The sequence below is a fragment of the Eptatretus burgeri genome, chromosome 14, assembly GCF_056783735.1.
Source record: "Eptatretus burgeri isolate ZD-2024b chromosome 14, Ebu_testis_v1, whole genome shotgun sequence".
In the NCBI taxonomy this organism is placed as follows: Eukaryota; Metazoa; Chordata; class Myxini; order Myxiniformes; family Myxinidae; genus Eptatretus; species Eptatretus burgeri.
The window spans coordinates 24,457,340-24,484,273 of NC_140974.1; the positions used below are offsets into that span (position 1 = coordinate 24,457,340).

At 45.8% G+C, this 26,934-nt stretch overlaps 1 protein-coding gene and 1 long non-coding RNA gene across 15 annotated transcripts in view; one reads left to right on the forward strand and one right to left on the reverse strand.

Annotated features, from left to right (window-relative positions):
• The window catches only part of RGL1 (ral guanine nucleotide dissociation stimulator like 1), a 143,197-nt gene that overhangs the window by 16,285 nt on the left and 99,978 nt on the right, over positions 1 to 26,934 (reverse strand). For 9 of the 14 annotated variants that reach the window (XM_085854009.1, XM_085854002.1, XM_085854004.1 and 6 more), the window contains 3 exons: positions 21,152 to 21,356; positions 813 to 1,034; positions 211 to 325 (listed from right to left, as the gene is read on the reverse strand). In XM_085854009.1, the coding sequence (XP_085710135.1) occupies positions 211 to 325; positions 813 to 1,034; positions 21,152 to 21,356 (542 nt within the window). Of the gene's footprint in view, positions 1 to 210; positions 326 to 812; positions 1,035 to 17,683; positions 17,983 to 18,732; positions 18,816 to 21,151; positions 21,357 to 26,934 lie in introns of those variants that run through there. The other 5 variants (XR_015051064.1, XR_015051065.1, XM_085854012.1 and 2 more) reach the window with 5 other exon arrangements.
• Positions 4,580 to 18,964, forward strand: LOC147012799 (uncharacterized). The gene is made up of 3 exons (XR_015051069.1): positions 4,580 to 5,117; positions 17,710 to 17,791; positions 18,525 to 18,964. It is a non-coding gene; the product is annotated as an uncharacterized LOC147012799 (long non-coding RNA).

The window sequence follows — 26,934 nt, forward strand, 5'->3', positions numbered from 1 at the left end:
ACAGCTTTGAGTTTTTAAAACATAGGAAAACACAAGTAAAACGATAACTTTGATCCTCGTATTTGGGCCTGAAGTTGTCATCGATTAAAAAGTTACAGATTTATAGGCCCAGAAAGGAAGCAAAACAATCACCTTGGAGAAAGAAAGGGAATGTGTTTGAAAAGCACAAGTTATAACGTTGGCATTAAAATTGTCAATGGAGCCCCTCACCTTTTCCCTCCCCGATGATCTGGACCAACAAGAAGTTATCAGGTTTCTCTGCATCCATGTTGTGCTTGGACAATGCCCTCTTCACTACCACTTCTGTTTTATCTTGACTCTTGAGCTAGGAAAGATTGGCAGAGAAAATGGCAGTTGGGATGTGGGGGGCATAACTTTTCTTTGTCTTATTGGGAGGGTCAGGATTGGGAATGTATTAGCACAAAACTCTTGTGGATTCAAACCCATTATGAGAGTGACCATTGTCGTGCCCCTCACAGTGACCGTTGTTGGATCACACAGTCCCCTCACATCCTGGAATAACTTGTTAAAACCTAAACCCTGCAGCTGTTGTCTTGTTGCTTAAACAAATGTGCACTGTCATCTCCTTTAATGATACAGGGCCCTCATTTGTCAATGATGCTTGGCCCTCATAAACACGTTATTTTAAGGTTCTATATTAGTAACAAGTCAGGAACTGTTGCATTTTACGAGTGAAAGCTTTACAACCTTTTATGGGTATCAAAATAAAGCAAACCACACCATCAATCCAATGTATGTTGCCGTAATTTATCACTGTGATGATGAGAAGGTGAATGCACAGCCTCGCTCACCAGCAAGCTTTTGTACAGGTTGCCGGTGAAAAAATCCAAGCTCACATGGATGATACACTCATCATCGGCCTGACGGTTGTAAGCGGGACCGGGTGCATATGCCGTCGGGGTGGCTGGGGAGCTGGCCGGCGAGGTTCCTGGAGATGACCCGGGAACGACGTCCGAGCCAGACCGCTTGTGTGCACGCTTCAACCCCAGCGTTTTTGGAAAGGTGCTCTCTGTCTGTTCCAAAGGAGATGGAGGGAGGGATCAATTTAGGCTTAATCAATGCAGTATGATATGAAGTAACAAGATTAAGGATTCAAAATAATATTGCAGAGAAACAAGAGGCCTCTTGAATATTCTGGAGTTGTTCAGAGACCCTTGGTCTGTTTATTGTTTTTTATGTATGTATGTATGTATGTATATGTATATATAACCGGGCGTAGTGGCGTGCGCCTGTAATCCAGCTACTCGGAGGCTTGGGTTGGAGGATCGCTTGAGGACGTTACCTCTGCGCTGGGCCGCACTATGAGAGGGTGTAGGGCAGCCCGGAATCATGGCGAAACCCAATCCTTATCCCTGTGTCGTAAGAGGTGACCAGGGTTGCGTCAGGAAGGGCATCCAACGTAAAACCTATGCCAAATCAGTATGCAGATCATAACGGATGATCCGCTGTGGCGACCCCTAACGGGAGCAGCCGAAAGACGAACAACAACATATATATACTGAAACGCAAAAGAAACTTACCACCTTTTAAACCTTTAAATATCAACAATAACACTGCGTGTAGTAAACGTGAGAACTTATTTGTGGACAATAGTGTCCTCATTGTCAGACAAAATGGTCACGGATGGTCACTTGAACCTTCAATGGTCACTTCATAGCACAGCTGTTGAACAGCCGTTTTGACTGTCAGTGATTAGCCAATGGGTACGGGATGATATTAATGAGCTGCACGTGATGTCTTGATATTGGCTTTAAAAAGGCCAGTGCAAAATGGGCATTTCAATCAACATGCCACGATTATCAAGGGATCAACGGCAGTGTGCCTTGGGCATACTGCAAGGCGGATTGAGCTACCGTGAGGTGGCACTTCGCCTTGGCTGTTCACACCAGACGATATCGGCCCTGGTGGACAGAGACACCCTCCACAACTCTGCAGATGACAGACCTCGATCAGGGAGGCCAAGAGTCACCACTGCAAGGCAGGACAGGCAGATGGTCCTAAGTCAGATGGCTTCAGACATTGAGGACTGAGTGGGACAGAATCCAGCAGCAATCCATCCAAAGACTGGAAGGCAGTATGCACCGACGATGCACTCCCTGTATCCAAAACAATGGTGGCCACACACGCTATTGAAAGGGAACTGACATTTCACCCTGTGCTGTTCTGTACTGTAGAACAAACTTATGAGATGGTGTATCTTGGTCAAAAACTTGACATGTCATCAATAAAATGCCAATGTTTCAATTAGCAATTGTTGGTTTGTTTTATTTTGAACTGTTACAATTTTATTACATTTCAAACAAGTGGTAAGTTTCTTTTGCGTTTCAGTATATATATATATATATATATATATATATATATATATATATATATATATATATATATATATATATATATATATATATATATATATATATATCCATCCATCCATCCATCCATCAGGACCATACTCCATGCAGAGCGTTGGTGCTGCCTAAGCAGTCTCCTTGGCTATTGGACACAATCCTGGACGGGTCGCCACTCCGACACAGTATACAATCATGCTGGCACTCATTTTGCCGACCTCGGAGGGATGACAGGCAGAGTCAACCCCACCTGGTATGAATTCAACAGTGGAGTGGGGTTTGAACTCAGGATCAGAGGATTCCAAGCCACCACCCTAACCATTGAGCCAACACCAGGTATATATATATATATATATATATATATATATATATATATATATATATATATATATATATATATATATATATATATATATATATATATATATATATATATGATGAGGGGGTTAATCCTCATTTCTCCTCGAAAGAGCTGGACCCTCACAATTAACTTTGTGGTACAGTGGGTTGCTTTAGAACCACGAACGCCAATCAGTTAACCACGAGTTTCAGTGTCCACTATCTAATTTGCCATTTAACTGGAGGTCTTGTAGCTTCCTGAATGGGCAATGCACCAATCTTATCTTAATAAGATCCTATGTAAGGCGACCGAGCATTTACCGTTGGTGTGTGCCGACTATGACAGGTCAATTAGTTTGGGAAATACCTCCCAATCTATCTCGGTCCGCACAATGCTGGATCAATGGAAGGAAAGGTCAAGCACGGACAGGTTGAAACGTCAACAAGGAAGAAGAAGAAGAAGAAGAAGAAGAAGAAGAAGAAGAAGAAGAAGAAGAAGAAGAAGAAGAAGAAGAAGAAGAAGAAGAAGAAGAAGAAGAAGAAGAAGAAGAAGAAGAAGAAGAAGAAGAAGAAGAAGAAGAAGAAGAAGAAGAAGAAGAAGAAGAAGAAGAAGAAGAAGAAGAAGAAGAAGAAGAAGAAGAAGAAGAAGAAGAAGAAGAAGAAGAAGAAGAAGAAGAAGAAGAAGAAGAAGAAGAAGAAGAAGAAGAAGAAGAAGAAGAAGAAGAAGAAGAAGAAGAAGAAGAAGAAGAAGAAGAAGAAGAAGAAGAAGAAGAAGAAGAAGAAGAAGAAGAAGAAGAAGAAGAAGAAGAAGAAGAAGAAGAAGAAGAAGAAGAAGAAGAAGAAGAAGAAGAAGAAGAAGAAGAAGAAGAAGAAGAAGAAAGAAGAAGAAGAAGAAGAAGAAGAAGAAGAAGAAGAAGAAGAAGAAGAAGAAGAAGAAGAAGAAGAAGAAGAAGAAGAAGAAGAAGAAGAAGAAGAAGAAGAAGAAGAAGAAGAAGAAGAAGAAGAAGAAGAAGAAGAAGAAGAAGAAGAAGAAGAAGAAGAAGAAGAAGAAGAAGAAGAAGAAGAAGAAGAAGAAGAAGAAGAAGAAGAAGAAGAAGAAGAAGAAGAAGAAGAAGAAGAAGAAGAAGAAGAAGAAGAAGAAGAAGAAGAAGAAGAAGAAGAAGAAGAAGAAGAAGAAGAAGAAGAAGAAGAAGAAGAAGAAGAAGAAGAAGAAGAAGAAGAAGAAGAAGAAGAAGAAGAAGAAGAAGAAGAAGAAGAAGAAGAAGAAGAAGAAGAAGAAGAAGAAGAAGAAGAAGAAGAAGAAGAAGAAGAAGAAGAAGAAGAAGAAGAAGAAGAAGAAGAAGAAGAAGAAGAAGAAGAAGAAGAAGAAGAAGAAGAAGAAGAAGAAGAAGAAGAAGAAGAAGAAGAAGAAGAAGAAGAAGAAGAAGAAGAAGAAGAAGAAGAAGAAGAAGAAGAAGAAGAAGAAGAAGAAGAAGAAGAAGAAGAAGAAGAAGAAGAAGAAGAAGAAGAAGAAGAAGAAGAAGAAGAAGAAAAAAAAAAAAAAAAAAAAAAAAACTGATGATCTTTTTATTTCCTTGTGGTGTAAATAGATGAATTCAAATCAATCAAAATAATCTCAAACAAATAAAGAATTCAACAGGCATTGACAGAAAAATAGAGAAAGAGCAGATACTTATAACAATGCCTTACTTGACGATTAAACACGAGACAAGGTACACAGCAGATCATTCTTGGGGGGTCGGGGGGGGGAGGGAGGGATCTGGTCTCAGCTTTCCAAGGTAGAAGTCGTCGTGCATCCAATAAAAAAATGTCCCAAAATGTGTGAGCATGCCTTGGTCCGCTGCCAGGACCCAGCCTTGCCGTGCACCCATCCGCAAACAGGCTTGAACGGCAATCGACGACACATCGTCAACCCCCCAGGAACCAGGGACGCCAAGAATCAGGTGCCGAGCAGAAACAGCAGGAATGGTCCAAGCGTCACCAACTGTCACAAACTATCACCAACTCTCAGGAGCTGTAAGGAACTGTCATCAATGGTCAGGACGACAGTCATCCCACCCCTTTTATAAGTGACCAGTCTGTACAGAGCCTCAAGCAGACTTCAGCCAAATCCAGCTTGCCGATTGGTGCATTGTTGCACGTGACCAACCGTCAATCTCACGATCAGCCCTTCCTTACCAGAGCAAGACGCAACCCCCAATCAACACAGGCCCGGCCCACGACGCCACGTTTGGGGCGCTGGACGGGTGTCAACGGGCGGCCATTTGCCGGAATCGACGAGCGAAAATGTGGGCACTCCCAAGACGTCAACAGCGGCCATCGTGATCCCCATTCGGCTTGACACAAGCAGGAACCAACCAGCGTCCATGGAGCTGCCGAACGTGGGTGTCGAACTTCAATGCAGTTCGATAGGTGGGTGAGGTAAATGATCCACAGCCGTATTTGACTGTCAGAATAACCGTTCAGGAAAAGCCCGTGGTGTGCTGAATCAAATGTCCTGTAAGTCCAAAGTGTAAATTGATCGTCCAACTCCAAGCCAATGTGTCTCGTTTGATAGGGGGTAGAATGAGTCTCCGTTGGGCTAACTGCTATCTCTCACATGCATGAATGTGACATAAAGAGGAAAAGGCCATCCCTTAAGAAAGGGAATCTGTTCTATACCCTTCTCCAACGCATCGAAGAGTTAGAATCCCACCAGACAAGGGGATGGGTCTATACTGGAAATGCATTTGTGGAAATAACTGTCTGAGGACCTGAATGATGGAAGCATTAGTCGGATCCGATTCTGAAATCCATAACATTATATATATTGTATAAATGTGTGTGTGTGTGTGTGTGTGTGTGTGTGTGTGTGTGTGTGTGTGTGTGTGTGTGTGTGTGTGTGTGTGTGTGTGTGTGTGTGTGTGTGTGTGTGTGTATGTATGTGTGTGTGTGTGTGTCTCTCCACAACTCCAAAACCATGAAACCTAGCAGCCTGAAACTTTGCATGCATACGAAGAAAACTCCAAGGAAGTGCAAGAGTGAAAATTTGGTGTTTGAGTTAATTATAATTAAAACACCGCTTTTGAAGATAATCAACAGTCTTATATAATTATATCCTTTATCAGGCGCATCCTCAGTCGCCGCTCTCTTTGGGGTCTTAAGGCGTATCCTAGGTAACCTCGCTGAGGTCTGAAGCCACCATTTTATTTGGCCTGGTCACCCATGCCTTGACTTGGAACTGGCCGCAAAGATTTCTTAATGAAAAAGTTTTTTTTCCACTTTCCTCACATATTATCAAATGCCTGTTCATCATAGCTACGAATCACTGTATACATCACTTTTGTAAGTACGATAGTTTTCAAATTAGGAGCTTGGAGTGATTTCTTGCATTATATGATATGATTTTCCACGATCTACTCTCACGGACGAAATAAAGTGCATCATTGAAATATTATTTCAGTTTTGAGGATCAGATATTGTCTGGACTAAATAAGTGTCAAAATCTGGCATGATATCTGATAATGTAAAGAAATAATGTCTTCTAACCAAGCCAATATACCTATTCATTGAGCTACCTGACAATGTATTGTGACGTCCACGGGACTTGAACAGTCCCGCCAACGTAGAATGAGCCGAAACGATGGAGGCGGTTTATTTATTTATAACCAAAACATGGCGGTTCTAATCGCTCTACCGCAAACGGGACGAGGAAGGTGGCAGAGTCACTTTTCACTGAGTTGATGATGTTTATTCGTTTTTACTATTAACCCGAAATAACAAGACTCGGCAAGAAAAGGGATCCGGGGCGATTCGACGGGATGGTGTGAGATCGGGCGTGGGGAAAAACACAGACAATTCCAATGAATATACAGATCTCAAACCCTCTAAGGCGCCAAGCACGCACACACACACACACACACACACACACACACACACACACACACACACACACACACACACACACAAAACGTAGCTATTTCTGGTGGTCAGGCTGGACCATGGTGTGGACGCAACTGTCCCTGGATCGGCGTCGGACGAGCTGGCCTTGCTCTCATCGGGGGGGCAGGAGAAACCGTGGTGCTGTCGACCTCCTGGTCCTGGCCCAAGTCCGCTCACAGCCGCCAGGGAACCAGTTCTGGCGCCAAGTTGCGAGCAGGAGAGGGAGGCAGGTCCGCCGGCCGTTCGACCCCGTATTCCGAGTCAGCAGAACCCCAGAGCCAACCAAGGTGAGGCACGAGGCTCAGCAAGGCTCCAAGACACGATGAAGTACACGATCGAATCAGCACAACAACAAGGACGCTCCCCGCGCAACAGCCTCCACACCAAAAAAACACGATCGTTTTGTCCCGATCTTCTTCCTCTTCCTTTTTCGACCCCGAACAGAACCTTTTTATCCTCCTGTCCTCGTCACTTCCAATCGAGCCGTTTATTGGCCCACCGCCATCGCCTTCTGCCAATCGTGATCACGAGGCGGAGCCATCCGCTGCACTGTCCTGTGACATCACGGCCAGTCTCCAGAGAATACCAAAAAGGGGTTTACGCAGACACACTTACCCTATCCCGTGTCCCTATCTAATTACGTGACAATTATCATTTCCCCCCTTGAAGAAATGAACATTTACTAGACAACTTATCACCACTGAATTGCTACTTATTACATCGAGATCCTGGTAAACTCGAACAGCATGGCCTACCTAATTAAACATCCTAATTACCCTTTGAATGCATACCCCCCCCCCTCAAACGTAACACTGCCCCCTCCTCTGGTACCGCAGCTCCTGCAAGGTATATCACAGGCGCTACCGTACCAGCCTTAACACTTACCGACTCACACCTAATTAACCTAACGAAATAAAGTATGAGGGGCAATGGGCAGCGAGTCGCAGCTAACTTACCTATCCTGCTTAATGTACTACCCCCTTATGGCCTTATCCTCGCCTAAACAATCATTCGTTTTTTTTATTTTATTTTATCACATGAGAGCACTGAGCGAAGTTGCACTCCATCTTCTGGATCATCGCTCTTGCCCAACACTCTTCCAGTGATCTGGGGAGGGGAAACAAAAGGTTCCACAAAAACACAACACTTATACTTTACATTCCTACTCTAAGCCTTAACAACACTATTCACAGGATATTTACACTTGACCGCCTCCCCCAGTGGATGCTAATAGACCCAGCGTTACCTGGGGAGCCAATTTTCAAATTTGCTTGCCCCAAAATTATGCGGACATCATGCCCTTGCTGCACATGTCAAGTTGTGCGGGATCGAGTGGGACTCACACATCTTCACAACACTCACACCATGGTCATCATCACATTTCTAGGTCATGGTCCTCATTTTAATCATGCAGGCTGAATCCCGTCGTGGCCGTGGGGTGGGTTACCACAAGATGATGGGGGCATCTCAGGTGCAACCATGCCCACAGGTAAGCTTTAGTCCAACCCAGACGTTTCTCCGCCCCGCTACCTTTGATTCCCTCCCCCCTGGTAGCCATCAGCTCTAATCCCGTACAACACTCTGGAAGGGGTCTCACTGGCTCCTCTGGCCTTCCTGGTTCGCCAAGGTCCTACCCGCCTTGGTCGCCCAACCAGACCCTCTCCCAGTTGCCTCCAGACACTGTCACCATTAGCCACCAGGTGGTGAATCTCCTTGAAGGGGGTCGCAATTCACGCTCACCGTGAGCTTCAGCAATCCCTGTGGACAAGCACATCATCCCCACCCACAAAACCCACATGACTCCCCCACCCCATCGGCCTTACATGTGACACCTGCATTTCTAACACTTCGCCAATCATGACCTTCCCTGTTACCACACCATGTCCAATAAAAAAATCAATGTGTGCACCATACATTTCACTTCTTAACTTAAAACAACTCACACAGCACTTCTCACCCGATCCACGCACCAGCCATTGGACAGCCACTTGTGCCCGCTTTGTTACCAATTACCCACTGTCCCGATTGTCACTCTAAAACCCAGCAGAACTTACAAACCCATGCCAATTTTCCCACAATTCATTTTTTCCCACCAAAGGAGGGCACTTCGCCACAATCTCAGCAGCCGAGCATGGCCGTATATGCTCAGCCCAATCTAGTCTCCCCGACCCCCGACAGTGATCTCCGGACCCGACCTATGAAAGGGCATCTCGGATAGACCTGGCGGTTCAGCAGGAGGATTCACCCTCTCCGAGTCTAAAAGTCTATTGGAGGGTCCCTCCATCGCCGGGTACCGGCAATATCGTTGCATGTGTCCTCTTCGCCTGCACCGGAAACAACTCCCCATAAAAGGCCCCCGTGAGTATCGGTGAAATGTCTCTTCCGGTTCCGGACCCCATCGGCCATAATCAAATTGCTCTATTGGCTGGGCTGGACCCCGCCGCTTTGGCGCACTAACTACCGGATTACCCTTTATCAAACTTGACAGTTTCTGGCAAATTTCCTGAAACATTTGGGTAATGCCAATTTCTCCCAGCCCCCCTCCCTGATCCTGGATCTCCGCCTGTCGGATCGTCACCGATGGCCTCTCTGGAACCCGACCCGGCCGACTCCACGAGGCCAGCCTGGCCGCGCACTCGGCCGCTTGGTGAACGGTGGGTGGATCCTGTAACTCCACTAGCGCTCGGACCTCAGGGTCAGGAAGAGCAGCCAAAAATTTCTCTAGTGCCAGTCTGTCCCATGCCTCCACTGTAAGGTCCCGATACGCGATCCTGACTGATTGGCAAATGTCCTGTGCCAGCTCCTGCACTGTCTCACCCAGCTTTAATCTGCGGTGCTGGAGCTGGGCCCGCACCAGATCACAGTTTGCCGCGAACCCAAACCGACGGCTCAATGCCTCGCAAATGTGGGAGCTGGTCAACATCCCCTCCGCGATCACGTTTAACACATCTGCGGCTGGTCCCCGCAACGTTGCCACCAAATTCCCTGTACATTCCCGCTCATTCCACCCGTTTAGTCGGGAAATGCACTCAAATTGCGTCAGAAAAGCTTCAACGCTCCCTGACCCGTCGAAATTTACCAGGGGGATCACTTTTACGGTGGCCCGCTTCTCAGTTTCTCCCTTGTCCGAATCCAGCCCAGAGATCAAACACCCTTGTGGCTGCGTATCCAATTTCAGAGCCCACTGTGGCCAAAGATGTTTTGTGGTGAGGGTCTCATGGGTCAATTTTGCCTCCTGTTCCAAACGTTGAATGTACCGATTCACTTCTTCCCGCAGGATCTTCTGGGCCCGCACAACCTCCTCCAAGGCTCTGTCGCGAGTTTGTCGCTGCTCCTCAACCAACACGGACACTCTACTTACAAAAGACGGCTCTACCAGGCCTTTATCCAAGACTTCATCTTGGCTCATAATTTTATCTTGTTCATCCAAACGAGCCTCCAATCCTTTTACCTCCTCCGCCAAATTCATCCCTTGCTTCCTCAGCTCTCCCCACTCTTCAACTTGCAACTGCATACGAGCATCCACACAGGCACGATGATGTTCCAGGCTTTCATCCACTTTATCAACCCAAATGTTCGTTGCATCAATTTTATCTACCAATTTATTCCGCATATTTTCCCCCTCCAATGTAATTTCTACCTTTGTTTCCTCCAATCTATCCTCGAATTTAATTTGTATTTCCCCCAATTGAACATCCACACACTCCTGCATCTCAGTTTTCATTTTCTCCATCTTTTCCCCCAATTCATCCCTCATTAAATCAATCCGTGCACCCAACTGTTCCCCCATTACCCCCAATTGATCAGTCATTTTTAGCCCCTGTGCCGTCATTGCACTCATTAAACGTTCCAACATTGTCCAGATCGACATCGCGCCGGTTTCCGGTGCTGCCGGCCCCGTTACGGGCGATGAAGCACGGTCCACGCTTGGAATGGGGGAGGTTCCAACCCTACCCCCGTCTCTCCCTTCTTCCCCCGACTCGCTGCCAGACACGTGGCCTTCCTCCTCAAACATCTGCACATCCGCCATGGTGCAGAAGTCCCGTTTGCCTCCAATTAATTTAAATTTGAAAAATCCCGCCAAAATTTTCCCGCGCTCGCGCGCTTTTCTGTCGTAATTTTATATTCCAATTTGTGGCGAGATTTTAATCTTGGTATATTCTCCCGATACCAAATATAATTGAGAGGGGTTCGAACATCCAACACCCTGACACCAATGTGACGTCCACGGGACTTGAACAGTCCCGCCAACGTAGAATGAGCCGAAACGATGGAGGCGGTTTATTTATTTATAACCCAAACATGGCGGTTCTAATCGCTCTAATCGCTCTACCGCAAACGGGATGAGGAAGGTGGCACGAGTCACTTTTCACTGAGTTGATGATGTTTATTCGTTTTTACTATTAACCCGAAATAACAAGATTCGGGAAGAAAAGGGGTCCGGGGCGATTCGACGGGATGGTGTGGGATCGGGCGTGGGGAAAAACGCAGACAATTCCAATGAATATACAGATCTCAAACTCTCTAAGGCGCCAAGCACACACACACACACACACACACACACACACACACACACACACACACACACACACACACACACACACACACACACACACACACACACACACACACACACACACACACACACACACACACAACGTAGCTATTTCTGGTGGTCAGGCTGGACCGTGGTGTGGACGCAACTGTCCCTGGATCGGCGTCGGACGAGCTGGCCTTGCTCTCGTCAGGGGGGCAGGAGAAACCGTGGTGCTGTCGACCTCCTGGTCCTGGCCCAAGTCCGCTCACAGCCGCCAGGGAACCAGTTCTGGCGCCAAGTTGCGAGCAGGAGAGGGAGGCAGGTCCGCCCGCCGTTCGACCCCGTACTCCGAGTCAGCAGAACCCCAGAGCCAACCAAGGTGAGGCATGAGGCTCAGCAAGGCTCCAAGACACGATGAAGAACACGATCGAATCGGCACAACAACAAGGACGCTCCCCGCGCAACAGCCTCCACACCAAAAAAACATGATCGATTTGTCCCGATCTTCTTCCTCTTCCTTTTTCGACCCCGAGCAGAACCTTTTTATCCTCCTGTCCTCGTCACTTCGAATCGAGCCGTTTATTGGCCCACCGCCATCGCCTTCTGCCAATCGTGATCACGGGGTGGAGCCATCCACTGCACTGTCCTGTGACGTCACGGCCAGTCTCCAGAGAATACCAAAAAGGGGTTTACGCAGACACACTTACCCTATCCCGTGTCCCTATCTAATTACGTGACAATTATCATTTCCCCCCTTGAAGAAATGAACATTTACTAGACAACTTATCACCACTGAATTGCTACTTATTACATCGAGATCCTGGTAAACTCGAACAGCATGGCATACCTAATTAAACATCCTAATTACCCTTTGAATGCATACCCCCCCCTCAAACGTAACAGTATTCAGCGCTTGACTTTGCGCCCTGTCTCCCAGATGGACTGCTTCTCCACAGCATCTGCCAGATCTGTGTCTATATTTTGGAGGTTTCTCGAGATGCTCTACAGGGAATCAAAGCAAATCTGGTGAAAAATAGACGTTTTAAAATAAAGTAATAATGTTTGCACGTACCACGAACGATGTACCATGTGACGTGTGCACAAACAAGCAGGTAACATGGTGGATTTTCTGCAATGTTTATTTCACCGGCAATTAAACTTTGCGATGTCTCCAAGGATTGTTCTACATAAAATCATCGGTTATCAACCAATGAACAGGCTTGATGTGCAAACAGCCATAGGTTATCTACCAGTTCACAGGCTTGATGTGCAAACAACCCTAGGTTAGTATCCATTGTGCAGTCTTGACATGCAAACAACCATAAGTTAGCAACCAATGCGCAAGCTTGATGTGCAAACAACCATAGGTTAGTATCCATTCTTCTTCTTGCGTATAGCAGGTTAGCTGCCGGGGTAGCTATCATTTATTGGAACCACAACTGTGTCACTGATGCAGTGCCCCTCTACCAGTACACACTGGTACTTATTTTGCCAACCTCAGAAGGATGACAGGCTAAATCAACCCCCTGGTGTATTAATTCAGTGGCCAACGGGGAGTGAACTCAGGACCCTAGGATCCCAAGCCATCACCCTAACCACTGAGCCAACACCAGGCTCCTAGTATCCATTGTGCAGCCTTGATGTGCAAACAACCATAAGTTAGCAACCAATGCGGAGGCTTGATGTGCAAACAATCATAGGTTAGTTTCCATTGTGCAGTCTTGATGTACAAACAACCATAGGTTAGTATCCATTGTGCAGGTTTTATCCTCCAGCATTGAAGTTCCTCGGAAGGGAACTCATTTTTAGCCTTATACTTGGACTACAAAAAACCTAAAATAAATATTTTTTTTAAAACACCAAATACGATATTAAGCAACTCTTCACAACTCAAGTGTTAAGACAGCCAAGCTTTAGAAAAATAAACAGGAATGTAGATGGCATGAAACCAAGATTGTGTGTAAAATATGAAATCAAAGAGAAATAGTGGAAGTCGTGAGGATATAACATGTCACCAAACCTTCCGACCCATAACTTGGTGATTTATTTGTGGATATAATCTTACACTTTTTTGTGTGTGTACCAGGTCAAGGATCGTGGAAGACAGCTGCAACACTGAACAGATCAGGACGCAACAGATCAAAAGGAATGAGAGAGAGAGAGAGAGAGAGAGAGAGAGAGAGAGAGAGAGAGAGAGAGAGAGAGAGAGAGAGAGAGAGAGAGAGAGAGAGAGAGAGAGAGAGAGAGAGAGAGAGAGAGAGAGAGAGAGAGAGAGAGAGAGAGAGAGAGAGAGAGAGAGAGAGAGAGAGAGAGAGAGAGAGAGAGAGAGAGAGAGAGAGAGAGAGAGAGAGAGAGAGAGAGAGAGAGAGAGAGAGAGAGAGAGAGAGAGAGAGAGAGAAAGAAGTAGAGAGAGAGAGAAAGAGAGAGAGAGAGAGAGAGAGAGAGAGAGGAGAGAGAGGGGAGAGAGAGAGAGAGAGAGGAGAGAGAGGGAGAGAGAGGGGGAGAGAGAGGGGAGAGAGGGGGAGAGAGAGGGGGGAGGGAGGGGGGAAGGAGGGGAGAGAGGGGAGAGAGGGGGAGAGAGAGGGAGAGAGAGGGAGAGAGGGAGAGAGAGGGGGAGAGAGGGGAGAGAGGGGAGAGAGGGGAGAGAGGGGAGAGAGGGGAGAGAGGGGAGAGAGGGAGAGAGGGGGAGAGAGAGGGAGAGAGGGGAGAGAGGGGAGAGAGAGGGGAGAGAGGGGAGAGGGGAGAGAGAGGGGAGAGAGTGGAGAGAGAGTGGAGAGAGAGTGGAGAGAGTGGAGAGAGAGAGAGGGAGAGAGAGGGGAGAGAGAGGGGAGAGAGAGGGGAGAGAGGAGGCAGAGAGGGAGGAGAGAGGAGGCAGAGAGAGGGGAGAGAGGAGGGAGAGAGAGAGGGAAGAGAGGGAAGAGAGAGGGGGAGAGAGGGGGGAGAGAGGAGGGGGAGGGAGGGGAGAGAGGGGGAGAGAGGGGGAAGCGGGGAAGAGGGGGAAGAGGGGGAGAGAGGGGAGAGAGGGGAGAGAGGGGAGAGAGGGGAGAGGGGGAGAGAGTGGGGAGAGAGTGGGGAGAGTGGAGAGGGGAGAGAGAGTGGAGAGAGTGGAGAGGGGAGAGAGAGGGGAGAGAGAGGGGGAGAGAGGGGAGAGAGAGGAGGCAGAGAGGGAGGAGAGAGGAGGCAGAGAGAGGGGAGAGAGGAGGGAGAGAGAGAGGGAGAGAGAGGGGAGAGAGAGGGGGGGAGAGAGGGGAAAGAGGGAGGGAGGGAGGGGAGGGAGGGAGAGGGAGAGAGGGGGAAGAGGGGAGAGAGGGGAGAGAGAGGGAGAGAGAGAGAGGAGAGAGAGGAGAGAGAGAGAGAGAGAGAGAGAGAGAGAGGGAGAGAGGGAGAGAGGGAGAGAGGGGAGAGAGGGGGAGAGGGAGAGAGGGGGAGAGGGAGAGAGGGGAGAGGGGGAGAGGGGGAGAGAGGGAGAGGAGGAGAGCGTGGAGCGAGAGGGGAGAGAGAGGGGAGAGAGAGGGAAGAGAGAGGGAAGAGAGGGGGAGAGAGAGGGTACAGAGGAGACAGAGAGGGTACAGAGGAGACAGAGAGGGGAGAGGAGAGAGAGCAGAGAGATGAGAGAGAGGAGAGACAGGAGAGAGAGGAGAGACATGGAGAGGAGAGACATGTAGAGGAGAGACATGTAGAGGAGAGAGAGGAGAGACATGGAGAGGAGAGACAGAGAGAGGAGAGACAGAGAGAGGAGAGACAGAGAGAGGAGAGACAGAGAGAGGAGAGACAGAGAGAGGAGAGACAGAGAGAGGAGAGACAGAGAGAGGAGAGACAGAGAGAGGAGAGACAGAGAGAGGAGAGACAGGGAGAGGAGAGACGAGAGAGAGGAGAGACAGAAAGAGGAGAGAGAGGAGACAGAGAGAGGAGAGGGAGGAGAAACAGAGAGAGGAGAGGGAGGAGAGAGAGAGGAGAGAAGAGAGAGAAGAGAGGAGAGACAGAGAGAGGAGAGACAGAGAGAGGAGAGACAGAGAGAGAGGAGAGACAGAGAGAGAGGAGAGACAGAGAGAGGAGAGACAGAGAGAGGAGAGACAGAGAGAGGAGAGAGGGGAGACAGAGAGAGGAGAGGGAGGAGAAACAGAGAGAGGAGAGGGAGGAGAAAGAGGAGAGAGAGGAGAGACATGGAGAGGAGAGAGAGAAGAGACAGAGAGAGAAGAGACAGAGAGAGAAGAGACAGAGAGAGAAGAGACAGAGAGAGGAGAGACAGAGAGAGGAGAGAGGAGAGGAGGAGAGACAGAGACAGAGAGAGGAGAGACAGAGACAGAGAGAGGAGAGACAGAGACAGAGAGAGGAGAGACAGAGACAGAGAGAGGAGAGACAGAGAGAGGAGAGACAGAGACAGAGAGAGGAGAGACAGACAGACAGAGAGAGGAGAGACAGACAGACAGAGAGAGGAGAGACAGACAGACAGAGAGAGGAGAGACAGACAGACAGAGAGAGGAGAGACAGACAGACAGAGAGAGGAGAGACAGAGACAGAGAGAGGAGAGACAGAGACAGAGAGAGGAGAGACAGAGACAGAGAGAGGAGAGACAGAGACAGAGACAGAGACAGAGACAGAGACAGAGACAGAGACAGAGACAGAGACAGAGAGAGAGAGAGAAGAGAGAGACTTATTGATGTGTGTTTGAAAGCATGTTCTGCTGAATGGGAGTAGAACATAGGGACGAGAACAAGACAGTGATGGACAAGCGAATAAATCGAAAAAGACGAGAATGTGTCGTATGCACATCCCCACGATATTTCCCTGGGCAATCCACTGAGATGCATTCCACAGCTGTTCCTTCATGCATTGTCTGAAAGCTCGCAGAATATGAAGCTGGACGTGGAGTATTCAAGAATTTCTCCAAAAGAAATACACCAGTTCAAGAAAAGAAAATGTTTTTCCTTTTTCTTCATCATCAGCATGTTTTCAGTCCACTGCAGGATGAAGGGCTCCTCAACTAACGTTCGGGGTATTAGCACACTTGCCACTCTTGCCAAGCGCAGGTTGGCGACATAATTTGGGCAAGAATTTGTCATTTGCTCAGGATTCTGGTGCTAACTCGCCTCCTTTTTGAAAAGACACCATGGGATATTTTACATATTCCAACAAGCATGCTGGGAAACAGGTGCTCCGGCTTAACGTCCACCTGATTGAGGGTGCACACATTGATGCATCGCCCTGCCTGTGAAGCACCAGTATGGCAGTTTTTAGCCAGGTCAGGGTTCAAACCTGGGCAAGACTGCTCACAGGAGTGTGTGCACACCTTCAAGCTACCTTGCCAGCCGATTTTTCTTTTCAATGCCCAAGTATATCCTGTAATCAGAAAGAAAACAGATTTCCTCACAATTTCTTCAAAATGCCAACAGGATTAGGACAACACCTGCCAATGTCAGGTACCCCTGCTACGACACACAAAAAAAATTTTTTGACTATTTTGAAAAAGAAAGTTATATTAATTATTTCTTTTTAATTGCTCTATAATACCTAAGCCTACGTCAAAGGTAATAGTAAATGATCCCAGACCCCATTCCATAAAGGGTACGAGAAATTGTTTTAGGCCCTCACAAAAACCACAGTGCGGTAATCTTCATCCTGTTGAAGCAGCACTTATATGGAATAAAGGAAAGGAAGTTTTAAAAAATTCTTTAAAATGCCAAAAGGATGAGGAAAGAACCAGGCAACACCGGGTTTCCCTGCTAGTATAATATAATTTAAAGTATTGTGAGAAATGATGTTAATTTCACAACATCCTTTATATTATTCAACTTCATTACCTCTGCCACTCAAGGTGAAGGAGGTTATGTTTTCACCCCTTTCTGTCTGTAAGTTTGTCTGTGCACAGGATATCTCAAACAGTTGTGGACGGATCCAGTTGAAATTTTGTGGACAGGTTCGGTGTGTAACAAGGACAAACTGGTTCGATTTTTGTGAAGATCCAGATCCAGATCTGATAAAAAAAATTTTAAGTGATTCTTCACCATTGAGAATTAGGGCTAAACTAATATATAGCATGATATTTCATCGAAATTGTGTGTGGTTTCAGAAAAGAAAGCAAAAACATATTCTGGGGTTCAACCTCACCTTATAACCCCTTAAACACTGATCTTTCTAATGCCATGAACAAACTTTGGTACATTATGGGTGATGAATGTTGTGGTGAAGTTACATCAGAATTGTGTGTGTCGTTTCTGAGAAGAAAGAAAATACCTCTTTGGGGGGCAACTCCCCCCCCACCGCATGCCCCATAAACTCCCTCCATAGAGCTCCTCAGACCACAATTTTTTTTTTTTTTAATGCAGCAAACAAACTTCGGTACATTACGGGTGAAGAAGGTTGTGCTCAAGTTTCATCTGAAATGCATGTGTAGCTTCGAAGAAAGCAAATACCTTTTTTGGGGGGGCAACCCCCACAGACCCCCTTTGGGGCCGATTTTTTCATGCCATGAACCAAACCAAGATGCCATGGTACATACTTGGTGATGAATGTTGTGGTAAAGTTTCATCGAAATCGTATGTGCAGTTACAGAGAAGAAGTTGCAAGTATTTGTGGACAGTCAGAAGGACGACGCGCCACGAATAAGCTCCCCGGAACTACGTTCTAGGTGAGCTAATAATAAAGGAGACACAATATGCAAAGAAACATATCGATATAGAATGACATTGATGGGATAACAGCCTGCAAAGATTCAAACAAAGGAAACGAGCAAGTGATTCATCAATTCAACCATGTGCTATGCCGAGATCCTGGTTGCATCTTTTCTGGGAGTGCAGCTGTGCCATTGATGCATTGCCCCTGAAGGGAAGTTGCGGAAGAAATTTGGAATCTGTTAAGGGTATGGCAGATAATGGTCACGACATATTTGTGCAAGATACATTGGGGTTTTTAACATACGCCAGTTACCAATGCGGGACGAAACACGTTTGTCCTCGGCTTAACGTCCCATCCGAGGGACAGCATACTCTATGATGCAACGTCTATGATTTTGTGGTATCCGAAACACCACCGATGGCTGTTTAGAGCTGGGTCGGGCATCAAACCGAGGCAAGATGGCTCTAAGTTATTCTACCAATGGAAGATATAGAGTAAAAGGCAGTTCGATAAATGCTATTTCTTAAAATCAGAACCAAATGTGAAAGGCCGAGCAATGAGAAAGTTAAGGATGATTTGTATTGCCAAGTAACTGCGATAAAGAAATGTAAAAAGAGAGAGAGAGAAACATGAACGTATAAACTGTAAAGGCTAGAACCAGCCCGGTTTTCATTGGAAACTTACCACTGGGGTCACAAAATTCATGAGCAAAGTATTTTCATAATCATTTCATTCCTCTTTTGCAGGCCTCAAAGAACATCGTGCCCAAGACAATCATTCCAGCTCACGACCAACACGTCCCATCATCTGCTCAGAGTTAATTTTGCCATGAAAATAAAAGCCAACCCACAGAGGCTGAAATATCTGCTCTGGCCCCTGCTTGCCAATGCTTTCATACCTCTCACCACCCCCACCCCCTCACGCGCCCCCCACTCTCCGCCTCCTCACACTTACAATCACAAGGGGATAGAAGCAGCTGGTGCCCAGATACACGTTCACCCTTGTGGGGTTGGCAGTTAGTTGGATGAAGTCTTGACCTGGCGCACACGTGCCAGAGGCCTTGTTAAATTCCATCCTCACTCTCCTCCTGAACCTAGTTATTGCCAAATGCTCGCTCAGCATCTCAATAGACAACTCATCTCCATCTCAGCAATTGGCAACTATCACGAATGCCTCTTCGCAATGGTTGTACCACATCCCCCCACCCCCGGACACAAGTTGGTGGTCAAATCTTCCCTGCTGCCTAGATTTGTCAAGACAGTATGGCATGGTCAGAGTGCCGATCGGTCCCCATGGACCGGCCCACTCCCTCTTTTCTCTCTCGCTCTCTGTCATGGCCCTGGCTTCATGAAGGTGGGGGTACACCATCTTGGATGTGGGAAATCTCTGAGTCGCTCATGGGAGATCGATTGGCTGTCTCAGTGCCATGGGCCTCTTCGCGAGAACTGTCCAGGACTATACAACAACAACAACAACAACTAAAGAGTTCATAGAACACGATACCCCATGCAGTGTTGAAGTATATACTGCACTTAAATTTTAATAAAATAATGATTTTAAAGAACGTTAAAACGAGAATGACACTCTTCGACGTCAAGACATAGAACGGCACTCTCCAATTATGGCCCCACACACATTATTACATCATTATACATACGTGTACCAAATTTGATTTAAATCCCTTCAGCTGTTCTCAAGTATCACATATTTTTACCTGGCATGACCTCTGACCTTTCACCTCTTGATGCCTAAATCGAATCACTTCATCTTTGCATCACAATCTATCTATAATTCCAGCAATCTGTGTGTGTGTGTCTGTCTGTTTGTCTGTCTGTTTGCGACCGCAGTTTCTCGACGACCGCCGGTCCGATCTCATTGAAACTTGCCAGGAATATTGCAGAGGACCAGCGGATGTGCCTTTTCGAGGTTTGATATCGATCGGACGAGCGGTTCCCAAGTTACGGCCATTTATCTGTCGACCAATGACAAGACACAGTGCTATAACATCACGAATTACGTCACAATTAATGTTTATTTATTGATTTATTTTGCACGATTGACGGTCCGATCTGATTGAAACTTGCCAGGAATATTGCCGGGGCCCCGCGGATGTGCCTTTTCAAGGTTTGATATTAATCGGACGAGCGGTTCCCAAGTTATGGCCATTTATCTGTCGACCAATGACAGGACACGGTGCTATGACATCACGAATGACATCACAATTAATGTTTATTTATTTATTTATTATTTCTTTTGCACGATTGAAACTTGCCAGGAATATTTCTGGGGACCCGCGGCTGTGCCTTTTCGAGATGAGAGAGAGAGAGAGAGAGAGAGAGAGAGAGAGAGAGAGAGAGAGAGAGAGAGAGAGAGAGAGAGAGAGAGAGAGAGAGAGAGAGAGAGAGAGAGAGAGAGAGAGAGAGAGAGAGAGAGAGAGAGGCTGCACATATTGGCACTCACCTATGGGCACGCACCTACGGGCCCACCCCTACGGGCCCGTACTAGTATATAATAATAATGATACACAGTTTGGTCATCCAACAACTTGGTTCACAAGTTAGCGCAGTCATAGAATTTATATCCAACAGGACCTTTGACCTCTTGACCCCATAATCGAATCAGTTCATCTTTGCATCATTATACATACTTGTACCAAGTTTGACTTGGATCCCTTCAGCCGTTCTTAAATTATCACGGAAACGAAAACCTATCATGGACAGACAGACGCACGGACGGATGCACAGCCGGATGGAGATCCCAAAAACATCACGACTCTGGCAACTTCGTCGGCAGAGGCATAAAAATGCGGAAGTTTAGTGCTGCTGAAACAGTCTTGTACATCACCCTTATACTGTACACTGTAATAAGACGACGTTGAGTCACAGTTTAGTAAACGGAGGATTTATTGATCACCATACAACGGTGTCATTCTGCTTGTCTCTCTATTTATGTTGTCACAACATAAATAAACTTGTCTTCGTCACAAACTTGTCTTTCTGTTTATGTTCCGATTCATGCTCGAAATATAACGTTCAATTTAAATAAGTTGTTCCTCGATCATAAACTGATCAGACGGACATGAAGCAACAATTGCTTAACCTCACGTTTCGCTTTGCGTGCGCGGTGTAACAACAACCACCCATCTTGTAAGCTTGGGCCAAAAATGATTCACAGACACCAACACATCCAATCCTACCTGATTATCTCCCTCTTTACCTTCACATCTATCTATACATTACATATGCAAAATGGTGGAATGCTCACAATGCATGTGTGAGAATATACTTGCCAACGTTTTCTTTGTTGAAGTGACATCCCTGCATCTCACTTGCTTTAAAGTGCAGGTATGCCACTGAAAAATAAATCTCCTCACCTTTCTCAGGATTCCCGTTCCATCCATGTCCAGCTGCAGGCAGATCTCCGGCACAGAAATTGCGGCCTTGCAAAGCGGGGGTGTCAACCGAGTAACCTCTGGACCTGCAAGCTCCCCCGCGGTGTTCCCTGCTCGCCCAGATTGCGTTCGGCGTACGCTGGCATTGCCCGGAGACAGGAGGTGCGAATCAGATCCAGAAAAAACTCTGCATGCCGAAGAGAGGCCCGACGTTAACCTCGGTGTTGCAGTTGAGCAAAAACAGCGAGATTTAGCATCAGTCGTGCGATAATGTTTAATGCATTCATACGAAGGCTGGGCACTCTGTTATTAAACAATGCACGCAAAGCACAGGTCTACAAAGGGCCTGCCAATGTCATACCGAATACATAGCACTCAATAAGCTTCCAAAATCGGATCAAACAGCCTGCTTAATATCCCATTCCCACACACAAGCAGGCTCCGAGGTGAAATACCCGACATGTGCAGTGCGTCTTGAACCATCTTGATAATATTTTCGCCTTTGGTCGTTGAGTGTAAAATAAAAGAAGTCACAATGGGGGTGTTAAAGCATTAGTTCACCAACAAAGAAGTTACCCTTACAGTGGTTCAATCTGCTTCTCATGATATCCCAATAAATGTAGTCCTGGCACTGCAGCAGCATTCCAAGAAACACAGTTCAGAGGAAAGATCAAACTGGCTATATCCTGTCTGCTTGCAAGGGCTTGTGGACACTAAAGATGCCATGATACCTTGTGGATATAGAAGGCCATTGTGCACTGCTTGCTGTAAAATTATTTAAAAAATTAAATCGACACGTGTGTTGACTGATCTAGTCTGCAATCATTCGATTCTCGTGGGGAAAGCTTGACAAGTCACGATTACCAAAACAAGAGAGTATTTTGACAAATGACTGCTGGAAAGCGGCCCCCAGAGTTACATGCAGCTTCACAAACACTCATAGGGAGAAAGGGGGGGTGGGGGAATCAGATTAGCCCCCGAGCAAAAATTTTCTGTGGGAGGTATACACTATGACGGACCGACGAGATAATTAGGCAGCAAGCGGGATTACCCATAACGGTCTCCAAAAGTTTCACCGTCCATCTCCAGCCATGAGTAAGCAGTCATTTGGCCACCTTTCCCTGATGCATGTGTGGCCAGTGTATGCTTATTGATATTGATACATTACTTACAAGGGGTAGGGAAAATAAAAGATAAATAATGTTGGGAATAACATAAGGGAGGAACAGTAAGCAGGAGGAGGAGAAAGCAGATATGGTGAGGTCAGGGGGTGAGAGATGGGGGTAAGGGGTGGGTCATGAAAATGCCATCAATGCATACATCATATGCAAATGGATTTTCTTTAATCAATGAGTACATTATATGTTCACAGCAGGAATTACGACGTTCAACATTTTCTTAGGAAATCTGCCAAGATTTTCATCAGATTCCTCGTACAGCTCAAGAGCAATCTCAGATTATTATTACTTTTGCAGGGGGGAGATTATATCACCATGTTTCCGGAGATGGTGAACATAATAACCACTGATTAATTTCCTCAATCTTTGATAGGATGACATGATTGTGGAAAAAAGAAAGGAAGCCAATGTGGCCAACCCCTCAGCCGTTGCTTTTGGAGATAAAGCACCCCATGAAATATCAATAGAATACCTATGCTATGTCCAATTCAAGTAAATGACTCATGCAATTTGAGAGGAACGTGATGAGGATGCGACAATGGTGTCATAGCCTGACGAACTGTTCTCCTGCGGTTCGAATTTCCATTTGGTCATTGTTGGACTCTCTCAACTTGCTGTGCATAGCGAGACATTTGTCTCGTTTTGCTCAAGTTTGGGCTGTTGTTGTAAAGCAACCGTTACATATTAAAATCTGAAAGTGGCTAAATCATGAGAAGACAATCTATTTCTTAATACACAGGTTTACAACCCCCTCCCTTTCTGCAAGCCACATAAATGTCCCCACAACTGTATATACTGTATGTTCCGTTAAGGATGGCAGGATAGCTCATCTGGTAGAGTGCTTGTCTGTTCCTGGTTTACATCGAAGACTATCAAACTGCTGTTCTGGTGCAGTGCTGGCTTATTGAAATTGTATCATGGAAAAGCCATCCTTCAAAAATATCGAGTTGAGTATCCAATCTGTGATCATCTGGACGTGAGAGATCTCTTAAACAAGTGTAAACGAGGTAGCCACAAAGTACAGAAGAAACAGCAGGTGGCCCTTGATGGTGTCCTTTCCCATGATCTTTCCCTTCAGAATGGGGTTCTGTCTTAGGACTTACATTATTCTTGATCCATAACAACTGATCTCTCTGATGCTCTTGAAAACCAACTTTACCATTGTGCCGATGACTACCCGATGCAGAATACAATATATCACACTTGTGAAAGGCTAGCCACTGCTGAATCTCTTTTATCAGACCTGGACAAGATAAGCTGCTGGTTAGCTACTTGGAACATGGCGTTCAACGCTGGTAAGTCATCGGCTCTCACGCTACCTCTCCACAAAGATCGGTAATCAAACTATCCCAATTACTTCTCTGCACAGCCACTGGAAGAGGTCGTGTCCCTGAAACTCCTTGGCCTCACGAACTACCATAGCCTTTCATGAGAGGAAGCATGAAAGGCTAGTTGCCACCTGAGTATTCTCTGTTTAGCCAAGGCATCCCCGAGCCACACCGATATCATCACGGTGTACAAGACTTTCATACAGAGCTCCATGGAGTATTGCTCCCCACTTCTGGATAGTGCTCCATCCATTCAATGGGACCACACTCTGTGCAGAGTGTTGGTGCTGCCTAAGCAGTCTCCTTGGCTATTGGGCACAATCCTGGATGGGTCGCCACTCCGACACAGGATACCAGCAAGCTGGCCCTCATTTTGCCGACCTCAGAAGGATGACAGGCTGAGTCAACCCCACCCGGTATGAATTCAACAGCCGAGGAGGTGTGAACTCAGGCTTTTACGATCCCAAGCCCACCACCCTAACCATTAAGCCAACACCAGGCATATAGTGCTCCAGATTGCCACCTTTCTCCTCTTGAGGCAATCACAAACAAGGTCTTCCACAACATCGTTATCTTAAGGCAGAAGATGGATTGCCAAGGACCGTCACTCTGCCATCGGCAGCAAGTTATTGAGCTCTATATTTCATACAAGCTTATAGCTGGCCTTGCTCCTCCTGCCCTCTCCATCCTCTCTCCTTCCTTTGCCACCCCTGGTCACACATGTTCTTCCAGAAGCCCTCAACTGCTCACAGTCTCAAAGTCCAGACAGGTTGTCCACCTGCATTAATTTATTCCCTTGCTTGTTTGTGGAATAGTCTCCCTGTATCCGTTGCCTCACCTTCCTCACTTCAGTCTTTCAAATGCGCTACTAGTGGAGCAGCAGGGGCCACCAAAAGAGGGAGATACCCACACCAGCAGTACCACATTTTCTAATGTTGTTATTATTGACCACATACTATCCCTGAACATGAAAACCAATGATGCCAGTCTGGGAAATGGTGGCATTCTGAGAAATAGGTCAATTAAGGTCGTTGACCCCTTAATTTGGCAATATTTACTAAAACGGCTATAGTTTTTATAATTTTCATGTTACAATACCTTGATATACATCAAACTGATCAAAAGACAATAGGCTACAACATGCAATAACAAAAAAGAACATGTGGCTGAAAATAGTAAGTACAGAACCAATTTTATTACAAATTTTGCCCCAAAAATCCAAATTTTAATATTTTTCATATACTTTTAGCATCACTCATCACGTGCATCATATAAAAGTATCAAATATTAAGCATTAAAAAGTTTCTATAGAGTCTGCTGCAATTATTCATATATAATACATTGTATTATCTTGAGTGTAAATCACATTTTCATCACATTTTGTCCAAGATGCCTGAAAATACCTGAAAATGGTATTATTCAGTACTCATGGCATATGACCATTAACTTGATTAATTTCAAATTTATTAAGAGAAAAATTTGTTTCAAATATTATATTGTCAGAAGGAATTATATTTGTTGATGAGTATATCAACAACATACAAAGATGGATCCAGGATTTGTGTAAATGGGGGGGGGGGGGGTACAAATTCTTATACACTATAAATATTTTTTAAATGGTAATTTTTCAATGTACTTTGTTGAAAATAAATTTCAAAGAAATATTGAGGACTATAATGGCTGTTTGTACAAACTCTCCACTTTTGGCATCAAATGCAATCTTTCTAACAAAATTATCAGTTACTAAGATAAATGCCAGGAAACTGTCAACATTATTTTATTGTTACATATTATGTTGATATCTAGTCTGAATTATCACTGTAAAATGCAGAGAGAGCAAAGGGATTTGAACATGATTTGTCCCCTCCATCCACCAAGGCTTCACAGGTGCATGCTGCTGTGCATGGTTGGCCACTCTCCAAGCAAGAACACTCCACTGCACAAGTATTGGGTTGACAGTCACACACAAGGTCATTTAACAACTCTGGGGCAGCTGGTGATTGACTCATCATTTGAGGCTGGAGACCAGTGCCACCTGGGCTGTGTTCGAAGCCATATGCTGCTGCATCAGGTATGGTTGAAGAAGGGTAAGCAGCTTGTCTCCATATTAACAGCTGATAAGCAGAGCGAAGTAGATGCAGACTGAAAGCGTCTTCTGTTGGTGGTAGTTTCTTTCCCTGGATGTTCCTCTGTCCAGTCTTCTGACACCTCAGGGCATTCAATGACATGCAGTTTGTCTTGCCATACATGTAGCCAACAAACTTTGTGACTGCCATTTCTATCTCCTTTGAAATGTTTTGCTCATCAGATCCTAGCAGACCAAGAGGCTGGAACAATGGTTTCATCGACCATTGATGATGTTAAATCTGTCTTCAAACTTGTCTCTTCATCCTCAGCTACTTCCCTCAAAACTTTTGACATCTCATATGCCTTTTGCAAAGCATATCCTACTGTTGTCTTTGAAGAACAAACAAAATCTGACTTGCCTGTTGTGGCATGAATGCCACATCTGGCCACTCTTTTATAAGTTGTCTTTTGAGATTATAGGATGTGTATGAACCTGGATGGTCCACTCCCTCTTCAGCAAGGATCTCCAAGAACCGTTTCTCAAGGTGCTCAGGAAGAATATTTGTCTGTGTTCAATGATAGGTGATGTAAACTCACTGATCAGTCTCCTCACTGATGTACTGTGTGCAGCAAATTGTTGCTTTCTGTTCTGACTTGCAGTGATAGAGCGACCACTGGCAGTTGATGTAGCATGACTTTTGTCTGTGGTAACGAGCCTCAATGGCAACCAGATCACCATTGGTTACACCCTGAAGTCTGGTTATCATGTCATCATCTTGCTTAGCCTTTGCAGCTTGAAGAACTTGAGTGTACATGTTGGGATGCTCAGGGTCATCTTTCACAGATGACTCCACCATGGACCAAGATAATCGGTGCTTTGAGCTGCAAGGATCACTACAGATGAAACAGCGAGATTTCCAGTCAAACTTCACAACTGATGCCTTGGATCTTGTAAAGCCGTTGGCACACCCACCACTTGCACCATCACCATTACCACTACTAGAATTAACACCATCATCCAAAACTACATCAGAGTTATCAAATGTTTTAATAGCTCTTCTGATGTGATGTTGGCTTACATATGTTGATCTGCATTGTCTGTGATACCTGAACACCACTGTTCCAGAAATTATATCAGATTCATGGGCCAAAAGTTTCTGACTAACCGAGTCATTCCGTTGTCTGCATGCTG